Source organism: Carex rostrata, chromosome 1 (genome assembly GCF_964058835.1).
Source record: "Carex rostrata chromosome 1, lpCarRost1.2, whole genome shotgun sequence".
Lineage (NCBI taxonomy): Eukaryota > Viridiplantae > Streptophyta > Magnoliopsida > Poales > Cyperaceae > Carex > Carex rostrata.
Window position 1 is genome coordinate 13,768,058 of NC_135918.1, and position 14,504 is coordinate 13,782,561.

Genomic DNA, 14,504 nt, shown 5'->3' on the forward strand with positions numbered 1-14,504 from the left:
CGCTATAAATAACATCTCTAGGCCCAAATTAACCTCAGATTCTGTCTTGAGCCCAAAGCTAGATAATCGGGAAATATTTCGTTCTACACCTCTTTCTTCTTCCCAAAGCCTCTCTCCTCTCTCCCACACACACAAATTCATACAGCCAAGCACACATCTGTGCTAGGAAACAAAATGGAGGTATTTCTTTCTGGTCTCGTCTCTCTCCTTTCAGATTAGATGGGAAAACTCTAGCTCGTTATTCTCTGGTTCTAACTTGAATATCAATTCCCGATCGGGTGTGAAATAAATTATAAGAAGCTAGGGTTTTGACAATTACCGAATCAAACGCAGGATCATTAGCAGTTTGATGACGCCTTTTCTTTCTGATTTTTGTTTAAAGTTTTTACATGCATTTTTGTTCTTGCCATTGCAGCACATGGCTGATGGTTCAGTAAATATGAAAGATTCCGGTAAATCAGAGATCGGTTCGGAGCGTACACTGTAAGTATTTTATTTGATTTTTAAGTATATCCCTAGTTTCTCTCAGTTTTAGGTTTAAGTCTTGTTGGAGATTTGGCTGATTGTCTGTGCTTGTGTCTGAATTAGTCTTGTTTCATAATTAACCTCAACTAATTGTAACTTACAATTGTATATCTAGTATATACACACACCAATTAAATACATGCTCTCCATTAAAGTGCTATGCAATTGTTTTGGTTGCTAATAGTATAGCTTGTCTGTTGCTTATGAATCTAATCTAATCTCCTTAATAGGTATCCTTATGTGACTGGCACATCAGTTATTGCAATGAAATACAAAGATGGTGTTATCATGGCATCTGACACAGCTGGTTAATTCATTTTCTCATTCTATTTCTCCCCGATTTTTTTCTTGTTGTCAACTCGCTTCTCTTTCTATGTGTGTTTCTTTCCCAAGCACAGTAATTGTCTTTTTAGGGGAAACAAATGAATAGACAATTTAACAAGAGAATGGAGGTTATTTTAAACATTATATTATTATCAGAAGGAAATGGTGAAAAAACAAGTAAATAAAGTAGTTTTTTATTAGGCGTTAATGCTTGTGATTAGACACAACGCAAAAGTAATAAGCATCTTAGTTTAGGGAATATAAATTTTTAAGTAAAATAAGACATCATTCTTTTTTCTCGCAGGTTCTTATGGCTCTACCTTACGGTACAAGAGTGTGGAGAGAATTAAAACAGTAGGTGACCACACTATTATTGGTGCAAGTGGTGAGATTAGTGATTTTCAGGAGATCATGCGCTACCTTGATGAGTTAATGTGAGTTAACATGAATATTATCCTCATTAATATGTAGTGGTCAGAGTTTGTTTCCTTCGATTTTATTTTACCACCACTATTACAGATTATTTATGGCTCTACTATGTTTAAGTGAAATAGAAGTACCTGGGTGTGAGTGATGCTTTCTTGCCAGAACCAGAACAAAACAGTTTTATTTTGACTTCTGATTTTCTTTCAAATAATCTGATATTAGGTCCTAGGTTGTGATTATATTTTTCTAACTGGAATAGTGATAGAAAAACAAAACATATCTCAATCTTATATATTGATTAGATGTGAAATTTGGAAAACGGACAATTTTTAGGACTAATGTATAATAATTTATAATTTATCAAGTCATTCAAATTATGACTGGGGTTTGCTGACAACAGAAAGGACGAACTGTTTTAGTAGCTTCTAGAAGTATCCTGGGTGTTCATTGGGTTCCTGGGTGTTCATTGGGTTCTACATGAAGAATTTATATCACCTAAAGTAACATAAATTTTGAGCTTAGATCCGGACCGTCAGATCTGTTTTTGGCATGAATATTAAAGGGGCCTGTGCATTCCACCTCGAGCAGGATTGGCCTTGATTTTGATCGGACGGTCTGGATCTAAACTCAAAATTTGAGTTACTGGAGAGGATCCAGACTCTACATGAAACAGTAATAGGAAATCGCATTACTCTATGTCTAAAGCTTATGTTGACACTTTCTTTTTCTGTTTTAATCTTTGTTCCCTTTTTTTAGTTTGTATGACAAGATGTGGGATGACGGTAATTCATTGGGACCCAAGGAGGTGCACAACTATTTGAACAGAATAATGTACAACCGCCGCAATAAGTTCAACCCTCTTTATAACTCTCTGGTGCTTGGTGGTGTTAAAAATGGACACAAGTATCTCGGCACGGTAAAAAAATATAAATATCTATGTTATTTCATGGCAGTAGTTTCAGTTTTAAGTTATAAGAAAAAAATTATGGCATCTGTTTAGCTCAATTCTGCAATTAACATCACTAGAAAGTGAAGTCAGTTTAGCTCAATTCTGCAATTAACATCACTAGAAAGTGAAGCAAATAATAACCCTCCTTTTGACTGCATCTTCAAATTAAGTCTCGATTAAGCAATAAAAAACAAATAAACATAAGAAAATTATAAAGCAAAACCTGTCCATTCTTTATTTCTTATTACAAAGCACTAAAAGTTTGTGGTTGACCAGGTCAACATGATTGGCACGCATTATGAGGATGATCATTTGGCAACTGGGTTTGGAAACCACTTGGCTCGGCCAATACTTAGGTCTGAATGGCGTGAAGATCTGACTTTTGAAGAGGCTGTTAAATTGATTGAGAAGTGCCTCTTGGTGCTCCTTTACCGAGACCGCTCCTCCATCAACAAGTTTCAGGTTATTGAATCTTTTTAATACTTTATCTAAGATATTCTTGGTAGTCAAATTAGATAAATAGAGTTGTTCTTTCTTTGTAGAGAGGCTATGGTAATATGCATATTACACAATGGCCCACGCTATGGACTCGTATCTCTGTTTTTTAAAGTCTGAACTGAACTGTTAAACATTATCTTCATACTACTTGCAGACCAAATTTTACATTTTTTCAGAATTTTTTTTATATAGGTAGAAAATCACAAGATTTGAAAATTCTGGACCACCCAAAAGGAGTAGTTTCTACCTATCTAAAAACATAGTAAAGAAATTCTAAAAAAAGTTAAATTTGGTCTTCAAGTACATTTTGATTTTCATATGGAGATCGTGTTTACCGGTTGTTTAGCGGTTCGGATCAACTATTTGAACTTTGAAAATAGAAATATGAGTCCATAGCTCAAGTCAATTTCTAATATGCATATTACCATAGCCTCACTCTTATTTGTATTCAAATTAGTTAATGGCTGACATGTTAAATACTTTTCAAAGGGCTCCTAAGTTCAATCAAATAGAAAGGGACGAGTAGAGCTCTTGGGTCTTTATAAAGTTGAATTGCAGTAGTTGCCTTATGAACCATGTATCCTGACATTGAAATGCATTGGGTATCTTTAGTGGAGGTGGTTTTATCAAATGCTTTTACTCAAGTATTCTCATGACCGTGCATTTAGTTCTATTTAAAAGGTTTGAACATCATCTTTTGCTGATATTATCTAAAAATTCATTGGATGAAGACTGCAGAATTGATAAATGCACATTATTTGCAGATAAGGTAAAAAAGAATGGTGCAATTTGCAAAAAATAGTACTGTGTGTGACTGTGTGTACATTATGATTCTTTTAGCTTTAAATAAATTGTGGAGTAGCAAAAAATGTCATGCTAGGGAAAAATATATCAATAAATTTGAACATGGAAAATTATCACTCTAGCCCGCATAATATGAATATACACAAGAAGAGGATAATTTTATGTTTCTAGCAGTACATGTGAATTCATATGAAACTGCCTCAAATAAGTAATGGCACAAGTATGGGGATGTATTATAATGCTGATGTAGTAAATTTAGGGATTACTGGGTACAATTATTGTAATTTTTTGTTTAATTTTTTATTATTGTAGATTGCAAAAATCACTGCTGAGGGTACCACCATCCACCCGCCTTACTCTCTGAGGACATATTGGGGATTTTCTGACTTCCAAAACCCTTCCAAGGGTGCTCCCGGTACCTGGTAGACAAAACTACTGTAATCTGATTAAACCTTGAACTGGATATTTTGCATCAGCTAGTAGTTACTTGTTTGATGAACTATTTATTTCATATGCAGTTGTTTTTTTTAAGTGAAATATAAATTGGCGAATTTCAATGTGATTTCTTTGTTTCTTTTTATCTTAGCTCGTGTATCAATCTAGAACACTGTGTTTTAATATCCTGTGTCATTGTACGACTTCAGCTGGTTTAATTTCAATCCTACAGATTGAATTTCTCAATCTCTGTTTCCCGAATTTTTTATTCATACTATTAAAAAAATATATATTGTGGGCTGCAATGAATAATTATGGCTCAGGTTTACTTTTATTTTCTAGTTTAATATGGTGCTGATTTGGTGCTAAACCTCTGTTTATTTTTATTTTTATTTCTCATCCTCTGTTTCCCTATTCGCGGCAGTTCATCCCTTTTGGTCATGATACTTTGAAAAAAAAATGTTATTGAATTGAATTTATTATTTTTGTAAAGCTATGAATAAAATAATTGGCTCTATTTATCTGTTTGTGAACCTGCACCTTTTTCCAAGTAACATGAGAGTGTAATATAACTGTAATATAATTTGACGTCCCACCTGGAACTACAATGCAAGTGTTATGGTGATGTGTTATTCTGATACTAAATTTCATTTGCAAACGTTGCTAGGGCCTAATTTTTATTCATAACATGAAATATAATAAATTAAATGGGTAGCATTTTTTTTTTTAATTTTCAAGAAGGACCGTAATGAATCATTGCGACCACAAAGAATAAGCTGCAATTATTCACTGTGGCTCATATTTGTTTTTATTTGCACATTTCTTTTCTTCAAAGGCATTTTTTATCTCTCCAAGGGTCACACGGAAAAAGCGAACTTTTTTAAAGAAAGGAAAAGCCGCAATAATTCAAATAATTCATTACGATCTTGTTACTCTTCAAACTTTTTGGAAAATCAGTTGCACGATCTCTTAACTGTCTTTTCTTTTTCTTTTTTTTTTCTTTTTTTTGTGACACATCCAAATCAACTCCTTTTCTCAAAGGAAGGTAGTCTTTTTTTTTGTATAATTATTTTCTATCTTAGAGAGGAGAGAAGAAAAAAGAGAAAGAACGAGAGGAATAGAGTGAAAAGAAGAATCTGAATGTGTTTGACGGTTTTATTTTTGAATGAATCTTCAAATTCTATTTTTCAAGGAAAGAAATTGTTACATTGTTAACGGTTCTGTCACAGCATGTTACATATGCAACACGTAATGTGACTTATATATTGCATGATGTGTTTTTCTTTCATAAAAATAACACGACATGATATGTCATGTAATCAGTTTTCGAAACATTATTTCTTTATTTAATTTAATTTTAACTTTTTATTACTTGAATCGCCAGAGGATGATAGGTGGGTCAAGCCTCCGAATTTTTTTAATTTTTTTTCCCATGCTCTCCGTTGGGTAGTTAAAAAAAATCAACGGTACATGCTCTTATATTTTAATATATTTTTTTCAGTATACTGCTTGTGTTCCCAATTTATCTATCCTAAGAAAAACAAAGAAAAAAAAGCCCTACAATAGTTCAATTACAGTTGTTATTTTGTTTTGAGGATTTAAAATAGTAAAAAGATATAGTTGGTTATTGATTGTGGCTCAAATATTGTTGAAAAGAATTGCACACATCTTATCGTTTGTTTGACTGTTTGAGTGAGATCAAGTATAATGCAGATTGGTTCATAGCATGGATCAATATTTTCGTTTTTAAAGCTTAGATAAATAGAAAATCACTACTTTTGAATGATCTAAAACTTTTAGATCAAGTGATTTTTTACCTATAAAAGATAGTATTTTTTTAAATGTAAAATTTGATCTAAAAATATTTATTTGTATAGAGATTAGACACATCTTGCATACACGATAAAAAAAAAATGTAGTTCCTTACCCAAGTATATAGTTAGAGCATTTATATTGGACTTTTATTTTATTTATAAATTCAATATGACCAAAAAAAAAAAAAAAATCAAATTTTAGAATGTATGATAATTTAAATACTGAGAATATTTTTTTTAAAAAAAGAATCAGTTTCTAATTCTCATGTTCACAAAATTATGGAAATTCTCATTCGTGATTGTTAATTGCTAATTTTACTTTGGACTTTCAATTCTAATTTTGAATTCAACGTGACAATTTTTAATTGATTTAAAAAATGAAGGTGTTCTATTAATAGGTATAACATGTTGTAGTTTGTTATCATTGTTCTTGGGAGAGAATTCATCAAAACTTTAGATAGGATAATCTTATAATTTACATTATTCTCTTTGTGGTTCTTTATTTGCATTTGCACTAACAAAATGTTTAGCATAGAGAATTTGTTATTTTTTTAAACCTTTTTTTCCCCCCACTTCAAATTTATATCTCTCTTCAAAAGTTTAAATACTGTTTTTGTCTTAAGTATATTTTGGATAAATTACATTCTTCTTGAGTCTATTAATTCATATTTCATAGTAATAATATCTTTACAAATTCAAATTAGTCAACTAGTTAAATTTTTCAACCATAAATCTATCAACTAGTTAAATTTTACAGTTTCAAATAAAGTTAATTTTTTATTTGAGATGGAGCAATTCAAACAACCCTATCCTTATAATTCTATAAAAATAGAATTTTCTTTCTCGATAAAAATGAGAGTCAGTCATTATTATATATCCTAAATTGGCAATGAAGAGACACACATGCTGGTAACCGTCCGATGCAAGATGAACGGTTGTAGATGTCTTCAGCTGACGTCCTTGTTCGTCATTTCCCACTCTAAATTCGAGTCCGTACTCCGTAACCTCCCAGGTACCTGAGGTGACGGCCCAGATTAATCCCACTATAGAGGGTGCGCTTTTAGATTCGTGCCAAGTTAAAAGAACGGTCCTGATTTACTTATTGCCCCTCTTCCTCGAATTTTTCGCCTCTGGAATTGTAACTTGTCCGCCAGCTGTCTTTTGCTCCTCTTTCTTCCTCTTCTACCTGTGTTGCTCGCCGCGCCGCGCCTTCGCCGGAGTTCGCAATTCCTCTTTGTCTCCGGGACATCGGCTTAGGGTTTAGATTGACGATCTCCTGAGTCAGTTACTTTTCCTTTTCCTTTCCCCCCTATTTCTTTGCAATAATTGTTCGTTTTTTGATTGAATAAATTTACCATTTTGAACCAAGGTTAGGCATCTTACTGAGTTCCAACAAAATTAAGTTACCTCGCTGGATTAATCTCATCCAATTTTTTTATGTACGAATCTGGGTTAAGATTAATTTAAAGGGAGGACATTCTCTGACATCTCTCATTTCAAATTGAGAATTTGCTTCTCTCTTGCTTTCATTGGTTCTGTTATTGAGTTCATGCTTTTTAAATTCATTTTGTTAATTCATTAGTTTCTTATTTTTTTCTAATATGGATACATTAAAAATCAAAATCAGGTACCAAATCGAGTTGCATTGTGATCCTTCAAAGCTGCAAGAAATTTAACACCTGTCTGGTACATAAATTACTGTTTTAGAATGGAAGGCTTTTAGGTACCCAAATTGGGTACTGCAAATTGTGATTCTAACTCCGTTTATGTACCCAAATCTGGAACAGTAACTCGGTTTCAGTACATAATTTGAGAAAGTTATCACCTTTCATTCTACATATGGGAAATGACATGACAGCAGCGTTTGGTTCCAACAATAGCTATGTTGGAACTCAATCTTCGTAATTTATGAATATAACCATCACTGATATAACTTTCCTTCAACTATTTCATTTATTGCTTAAATCTAAATAAGAGTTATAAATGAATTTCAAACAAGCACTGGAGACTGGCATGAGCTCAGGGTATTTCAGTGGATACCATTTTAATGTAAATTGCCTTAAAAATCTGTAAACATGAAATTTCCTTTGAAACTTTATTGGTTCTTTCTACCTAACAGATCAAGTCATACTTTTAATCCACCAACGTTTAAGCAAAAAGTTGGTGGGATGGAATGTGAATTAGATTCATTTGCAGAAGAAACATTTGACCGAATAACAATAGAAGCCTGTGAAATGCAGCCCATTTTCGGCTGGTCCCATACTTTGTTCATATGTTATACTTTATAGTGAAGAGAAATTGCCTTTAATGTGCTAATTTCAAGGGTTTTGAAGGAGAGGGTATGAGCGTAAGAGGTCTTAGGGGTGGTCAAGTTAATTAGAAAAGAGAAACAAAAGTTGTCATTGTAAAGGTTAAGGAGTTAAAGTTCGTTAAGTTTTAGTTTGTGTAGCAGCTCATTTTAATCTTAGTCCTGTTGCAACTTCATTTTGCTGTACTAGCACAATGTTATCTGGTATAAATGCAAACAGCGCTGGTAGATATTGGCATGCCAAAATATATAATTCCCATCAATGTAGAAAAGAAGTTGAATTTCAGATTATTATTATTATTAACTTTCTCTTTGTAATCTCCTATTGCTAGTACTAGTCAAAACTGAAAAAATAATTATTGATGGTTACAGGCTGCTAGATTTGGAGGAACATGCATAGACAACAAGTATAGGCACCATTGCTTGGAGGATTAAAAAGTGCCCCGGCAAGTTTCGTTGCCCTAGACAGGTTTTTTTCGCCTTTTTCTTCTCTTTTTTGTAGATAATTGTTATAGAGTTAACAAGTCGCTTATATATGAATAATATCTGTTATGACATAATATCTCACACCTCAAAACTGGAAGGAATATATATGTTGATCTGATTTGCTAATTTGTCACAGTTTGTCGCTTTCTTCACTTTTTTTGGGAAACCCATTTATTGCAATAGTATGATAGGTAACGATATCTGGGTCGCACCTTATACAAATTACGTATATATAATGAGTAATATTCACTGCATTCTGATTTTGACCACTCTTAAATAGCTCATTTACAAGAGTATTCTAGATCACCATTTTAAGCTTATCACTATTTAAAATCATGTCAATTGAAAAATCCAGTGCTTTCTCAGTTTCACTTTTGTCACACAGCCTAACCATAATAGCAGTGTAGATTATGACATTAAATTTGAATTTTATTTCTCAGCCTAACCACAGTTTCACTTCTCAGTTTCATGTCAATTTTAATTTTTAATTAATTTTTACTCAATTTCAGGCCCTGATTTTCCTCTATTTCGAGACCATGTGCAACTGCGGTCATGTTAATTGACCATTCCTGCGCCTATAATGGGTGGTCAATTTTCTGATTTCGTTTCTTTTTCTTCAAATCGACGATTTGTAGATGGACAACAGTGTTGAGAAACCAATTTTGTCAGCAGAAGTTGTTGCAAATACATCAAGATCAATAGTTTGTGCCAAAAATCAGAAGGAACTCACTGCAACAGTTTCTTCTCAGAACAGAAATCAAGTTGTAGGGGTCACAAATGAACATAGATTGCATGTGGAATGTGAGAATAGTGAATCCTCCAAGGGGAAAGGAGCGTTGAAGGAGGTACCTCTGAATGCTTTTGGAGCAGGGATTAAGAGAAGGCGGAACGGGTCTAATGCTTTGCGGGTCAAGCCTAATGTGCCTGGTACCAACTCTGATAAGGAGGAGGGATCAAGGGGCCACAATGGCTCCACATGGGCTGATAATTCTGATAGCAACACTGAAATTTTAGTCTTCAAAAGGGAGAATAGGACTTGTGAAAAAAGAAATGATAGAGGTCTCCAAAAGGCGGATTCAACCTCAAGCTCCGGCGCCACTTCCTCACGTTTATCTGGTCAAAAGAGGGAGCGATCAGAGTACTCTAAAGAAGTAGAAGATGAAAACCTTGAGGAGAATGCTGCACTCATGCTTTGTTCCCTTTCTGATCAGAGGTCAGCTTTGAATGTCTCAAAGCCTGTAAATGGGGTACACATGTCATCTGCTGTGCAAGAGAGTAATGGTTTGGTGGGTCCTTGTCAGGTTTTGGGGCCTAGGAGGCGTGAAGGTTTTGTTAGGAAAAGGCGCTGTTTCTATGAGGTTAATTTGAGGGATTTTAATCCATTTACCATTGTCAAGTGGAGAATTAGGGTTTATTGGCCTCTAGACCGTAGTTGGTACATTGGTTCAGTGAAAGAGTACGACCCGGTAATGCGCAAGCATCGTGTGAGGTACGATGACCAAGAGGAAGAATGGTTAGATCTTCACAACGAGAGGTTTAAGCTCTTGCTGTTCCCTAGTGATGTACCGAACAAATCTAATTGGAATGAGAACAAAAATCCAAACTTGCTATCGGGAGAAAATCTTGAAGAAGAGAGCCAAGAGGATTCAGATGCTACCATAGAAAAGATTCTGGAGACAAAACCAGTCAAATCATTGCTCACATGCTCCTTGTACCAGATGAAACCCGACCCATTACCTGTAACGTCCAATAGTAAATTTTTTGAAGTGAAATCTAATAAGAGCTTGGCTAAAAATGGCAGATTTGTAACTGTTTATTCTAGGAAACGATTTCGTAAAAGGAAAGAGAATCTCAGCTCCATTTCTATTCTCACAACGGCGGTTGACACCATGCTAGCTAATACAACTAGGGTTTTGTCAAGCCATTGTGACGTAGTGCTGAAATTGAATGTACCGCTAGCAATGTTTGCGGGATGGGTTTTGATAGGGTTGCATTACTGCAATTGGCACTTGTTATTCTTTCTTTATCACGGTGCTTTAATTACCATTTATCCGCTGGTTAAGTTAGAAATAACGGTCTCAGATAACTCATTTGGTTGGAGATATTTCTCGATAGAGGTTTGTTTAAGGTCGGCAGTTTCCGTGTTGTGTTTCCTTGTGGGAATGTTTAAGTTGGGCAATGAGTGCGATGGTAAAGAGTCTAAAGTGCCAGTTACATCAATTTCTTGTACAATTTCGGGCTTGCATGGCTATAAGGGTCGGGTTGTTATAGGTTTGTTCAGCTTCTTTCGGATTACTAATTTGAGATGGGCTTATTTGGAGAAGAGGATTAAATGTGACTACTCATGCATAAAAATGGAGGTATTAATATTTATTTAATCTAAAAGCTGGTTAAAATCAAGTCATTTAAACTTTACCTAAAAAACTCCAAATCTTCTTCTTTTTTACTTGCCAAATAGCAAAGATATCTCTCTCTTGGTTATTTTTATTTAAGATTAACTTCCATATCATTTATAAAATTGTACTTTTCAACTGTGCAGGATTCTTCCAGTGGATTGGTCGACCCGCTGTCGGCGTACCGACCATTTTTTTCTGGTGTAAATCCAATGATGTTTTTCATGAATGAGAAAAGCACCTCGAAACCGCCTTCATTCTTACCCAGTTCCCATCATGAAATGATACCCGTCTCCAGTTTTCCCCGAAACTCGCGACCAACCACCTCTGTTGTTGAAGTTTCAGTCGATCAAATCTCACATGTGGTTGCATTGCCAGTGCCAGTACAAATGTCGAACGCTTTGATTCACAGCTCCACACCGACTGCTCCAAGATCCACACTTCATCGGGCCCGCCCCTCTTCTATCCCAAAACTATGGCCCTCGAGCGATCAAATTGTCTCCAGAAAACCCCGCTCTGATACCTCATCTCAACCATGGCTTGTTAAACCAGGTACAAAAAGCCAACCTAACCACCAAAAGATCCAACATCTTAGCAAAAGTTCAAAGTCAACCCACTCAGACTATGCCTTGACCTGCTATGCAAATGTGCTCGTCACAGCCGACAATAGAGGCTGGAGGGAATGTGGGGCCCATGTGGTGCTCGACTTTGATGAGCGGGAGGGTGCAAGACTATGCGTGCAGTTTTTCAGAGAGACAAAGTACTTCTATCGTGCAAACCATGTTATGCAGCCAGGGTCCACAAACCGGTACACCCATGCGATGATGTGGCGAGGTGGAAGGGACTGGTCTTTAGAATTTATCGAAAGAAACCAGTGGTTTATTTTCAAAGAGATGTATGAAGAATGCTACAATCAAAACTTGAGAGCTGTCTCTGTTAAAAACATTCCTACTCCTGGTGTACGAACGGTTGAGGGTAATAACACAGTTGGTTTCAGACAGCGATTTGTGCGTGGGTTGAGGTATATTGGAGGGGTTGGGTCAGATATAGATGTAGCTCTCGATCCATCTAGGGTTATTTATGACATGGATAGTGAAGATGAGGAGTGGGTTTCGGGTTTCAATGGAGAAAGAGAGTTGACAGAGGATTTATTCGAGCGGATTATGGATAAGTGTGAGAAACTTGCGTACATGAATAAGTGCACAGAGTTCACTAAAGAGCAGATTGAAGAGCTAATTGGGGATGTGGGCCCCACAGAGGTAGTGAACGAAGTTGCATGCTACTGGAGCACCAAGCGGACGAAGAAAGGAATGTCCTTAATTCGTCATTTGCAGGTAGGGATTGTTACATTTTCTTGAATGGGTGATTAGTTTGCAATTAGCAGATCGCTCCTTTCATTTTCTTGGCTCAAAACATGACAATTTGGGTTTATATTAAAAACAAGTTAAAAAGAAGAGAAAAATAGACGGATAGCATTTAACATGGCAAAATAAGAGTGGCTGTTGCATGGATATACAATTAGGGGCATAATGTATCTCTCTTTCTTGCTTTGCAGCCTCCACTGTGGATGCATTACCAGAAGCTGCTAGATGAATGGGAAGCTTCAGTCAGAAAAATACTACGTGCACCCCACAGTGCACTCAGTAAGGCGCCCCCCGGTGAGAAGCCGGCCATGTTTGCCTTCTGCCTCAGGCCTCGAGGCCTGCAGCTAAAGCGCCCCCAGAAGAAGCTGTTCCTCTCTTCCCGGAGCCATGGTGGGTCCCACAAATCTGGTAGCTTTTTTTCATTGCTATATCATTACTATTTTATCTATATATATATATATATTTTTGGGCACTTTTTTGTTTCTTCTTTGTTCTTTTTCTTTTCTTGCTTTATTTGGGGCAAATGGCCGCCATTATTTTACTATTTTCATGTACTTTATAGTCGTATAATGGATTTATTTTGTATTGATTTTTCATCTTAGGAAGGAGGCTTAATGCGCATGTATCCCGAGAGAGAGTTGCATCTGTTTCCAGGCTGAATCATCTAAATAGAACAAGGGTATCAGCATCACAGTTCTCTGACAAACCCCGGGTAGTATCATCCATCTCTCACAGCCAGACTGTGTTAACGGGTAAGCGGGCACGCACTGCAAGTTCTGACATGCCCGACAGGGTGAATCCGACCAGTACCAGTTTGCCTTCTGACAACCTTTGGTTCCTTAAAGAAGATGTGGAGGAGTTCAAGGTAAGAGATGCACAGAATGCCGCACTGCATGCGGCAAATATGGCCAGACTTAAGAGAGAAAAAGCACAATTACTTATGCAAAAGGCTGATCTGGCAATGTACAGAGCGAGATCTGCTCTCATGATCTCCGATGCAATAAAATATTCCAAATTGTAATGGAGCTGCTCGAAAGAAAGGTTCTCTGAGTTTTTTGTTTTTTTCTCTGTCTAAGAGGGATTTATAGTGAGAGTTTACTTGCTGAATTGGTAGGGTAGGATTGCAAATTTCAGGTTATTGAAGCCTTCTAATATACTTGGTATTCAAATTAGATAAATAGAGTTGTTCTTTATTTGTAACAAGGATTGATATACTCTATGCTAAAATGCAGTTAATAGCTGACATGTTAAATATTTTGCAAATAGAGCTCTTTCTTGGGTCTTTTCTGAAATTGAAATGCATTTGCTTCCTTTAGAGAGGGCGTTTCTGAAAAATGTCCATTGAACATCAGCTTTTGCTAATGAAATCTATAAGAACATTGGATGGAGAAAACAGAATTGTTAAATGCCAGACATTATTTGCAGATAAGGCAAAAGAATGCTGCAATTTGCAAAAAAAATCACTGCTGAGGGAACCACCACCACCGGCGTACTCTCTGAGGACAGGTTGGGGATTTTCGCACTTCGAAAACCCTTCCAAGGATGCTGCTGGTACCTGGTAGACAAACCAACTATAATCTGATTAAAGCTTGAACTGGATATTTTGTGTCAGCTGGTAACTTGTTTGATGAAGTGAAATATAAATCTGTTGTTGTTTTGAATGTGATTTCTTAGCTCTTGTATTAAATCTAGAACAGGCTCGCCTTTAGCTGGTTTAATTTCAATCCTATAGATTGCATTTCTCAGCCCAGAGTGGGAAAAATAGCACGGCGGAGGCAGTTCTGTCACGGAACAGCACGGTACGAGTTACTGTTCTATGACGTGATTCGCGTGTCTCGTGCCGTGATCAGCTTGTAGAAAGTTTGACACGGTACGGCACGTCACGCGAAAGATCCGATCACGGCACGGCACATAATCACGCGAGTCACGTGTAATTAGGACCATTAGGTTTTAATTAAATGGTGAATCTTGAATAAACTAACTTAAATTATGAAAAAATAGTTAAACGTGAGAAACATGACCAGTTACGTTTGGACACGGCACGTGAGTCACGGCGCAACTCGCATGTTGTGACCACCCCTCGACATTTTAGTCACGGCACAGATTACTGTTCACTTGGTCACGGCATGGGTCACTGTTCATTTGGTCACAGCACGGTACAGCACGAGACACCCCTCG

General features: G+C 36.2%; 2 protein-coding genes across 7 annotated transcripts; both read left to right on the forward strand.

Annotated features, from left to right (window-relative positions):
• The first annotated feature begins 95 nt into the window (after nucleotides 1–95).
• Nucleotides 96–4,105, forward strand: PBG1 (20S proteasome beta subunit G1). The gene is made up of 7 exons (XM_078308788.1): nucleotides 96–180; nucleotides 416–483; nucleotides 756–832; nucleotides 1,154–1,283; nucleotides 2,032–2,191; nucleotides 2,501–2,686; nucleotides 3,839–4,105. Exons 1-7 carry the CDS (start codon nucleotides 175–177, stop codon nucleotides 3,950–3,952), a joined length of 741 nt encoding a protein of 246 aa, XP_078164914.1. The 5' UTR covers nucleotides 96–174; the 3' UTR covers nucleotides 3,953–4,105.
• Nucleotides 4,106–6,887: 2,782 nt separating this feature from the next.
• Nucleotides 6,888–14,071, forward strand: LOC144559693 (uncharacterized). 6 transcript variants are annotated; one of them, XM_078308827.1, is made up of 8 exons: nucleotides 6,888–7,055; nucleotides 7,403–7,461; nucleotides 8,456–8,552; nucleotides 9,079–10,929; nucleotides 11,109–12,296; nucleotides 12,518–12,734; nucleotides 12,929–13,367; nucleotides 13,752–14,071. In XM_078308827.1, the coding sequence occupies exons 4-7, from the start codon at nucleotides 9,205–9,207 to the stop codon at nucleotides 13,345–13,347; spliced, it is 3,549 nt and encodes a 1,182-aa protein (XP_078164953.1). In that variant the 5' UTR covers nucleotides 6,888–7,055; nucleotides 7,403–7,461; nucleotides 8,456–8,552; nucleotides 9,079–9,204; the 3' UTR covers nucleotides 13,348–13,367; nucleotides 13,752–14,071. The 6 variants fall into 6 exon arrangements, with proteins under 6 accessions (XP_078164953.1, XP_078164933.1, XP_078164925.1 ...); XM_078308807.1 differs by lacking the exon at nucleotides 13,752–14,071 and having other exon boundaries at nucleotides 7,403–7,475; nucleotides 8,472–8,552; nucleotides 12,929–13,589; XM_078308799.1 differs by lacking the exon at nucleotides 13,752–14,071 and having other exon boundaries at nucleotides 12,929–13,589.
• Nucleotides 14,072–14,504: the final 433 nt, after the last annotated feature.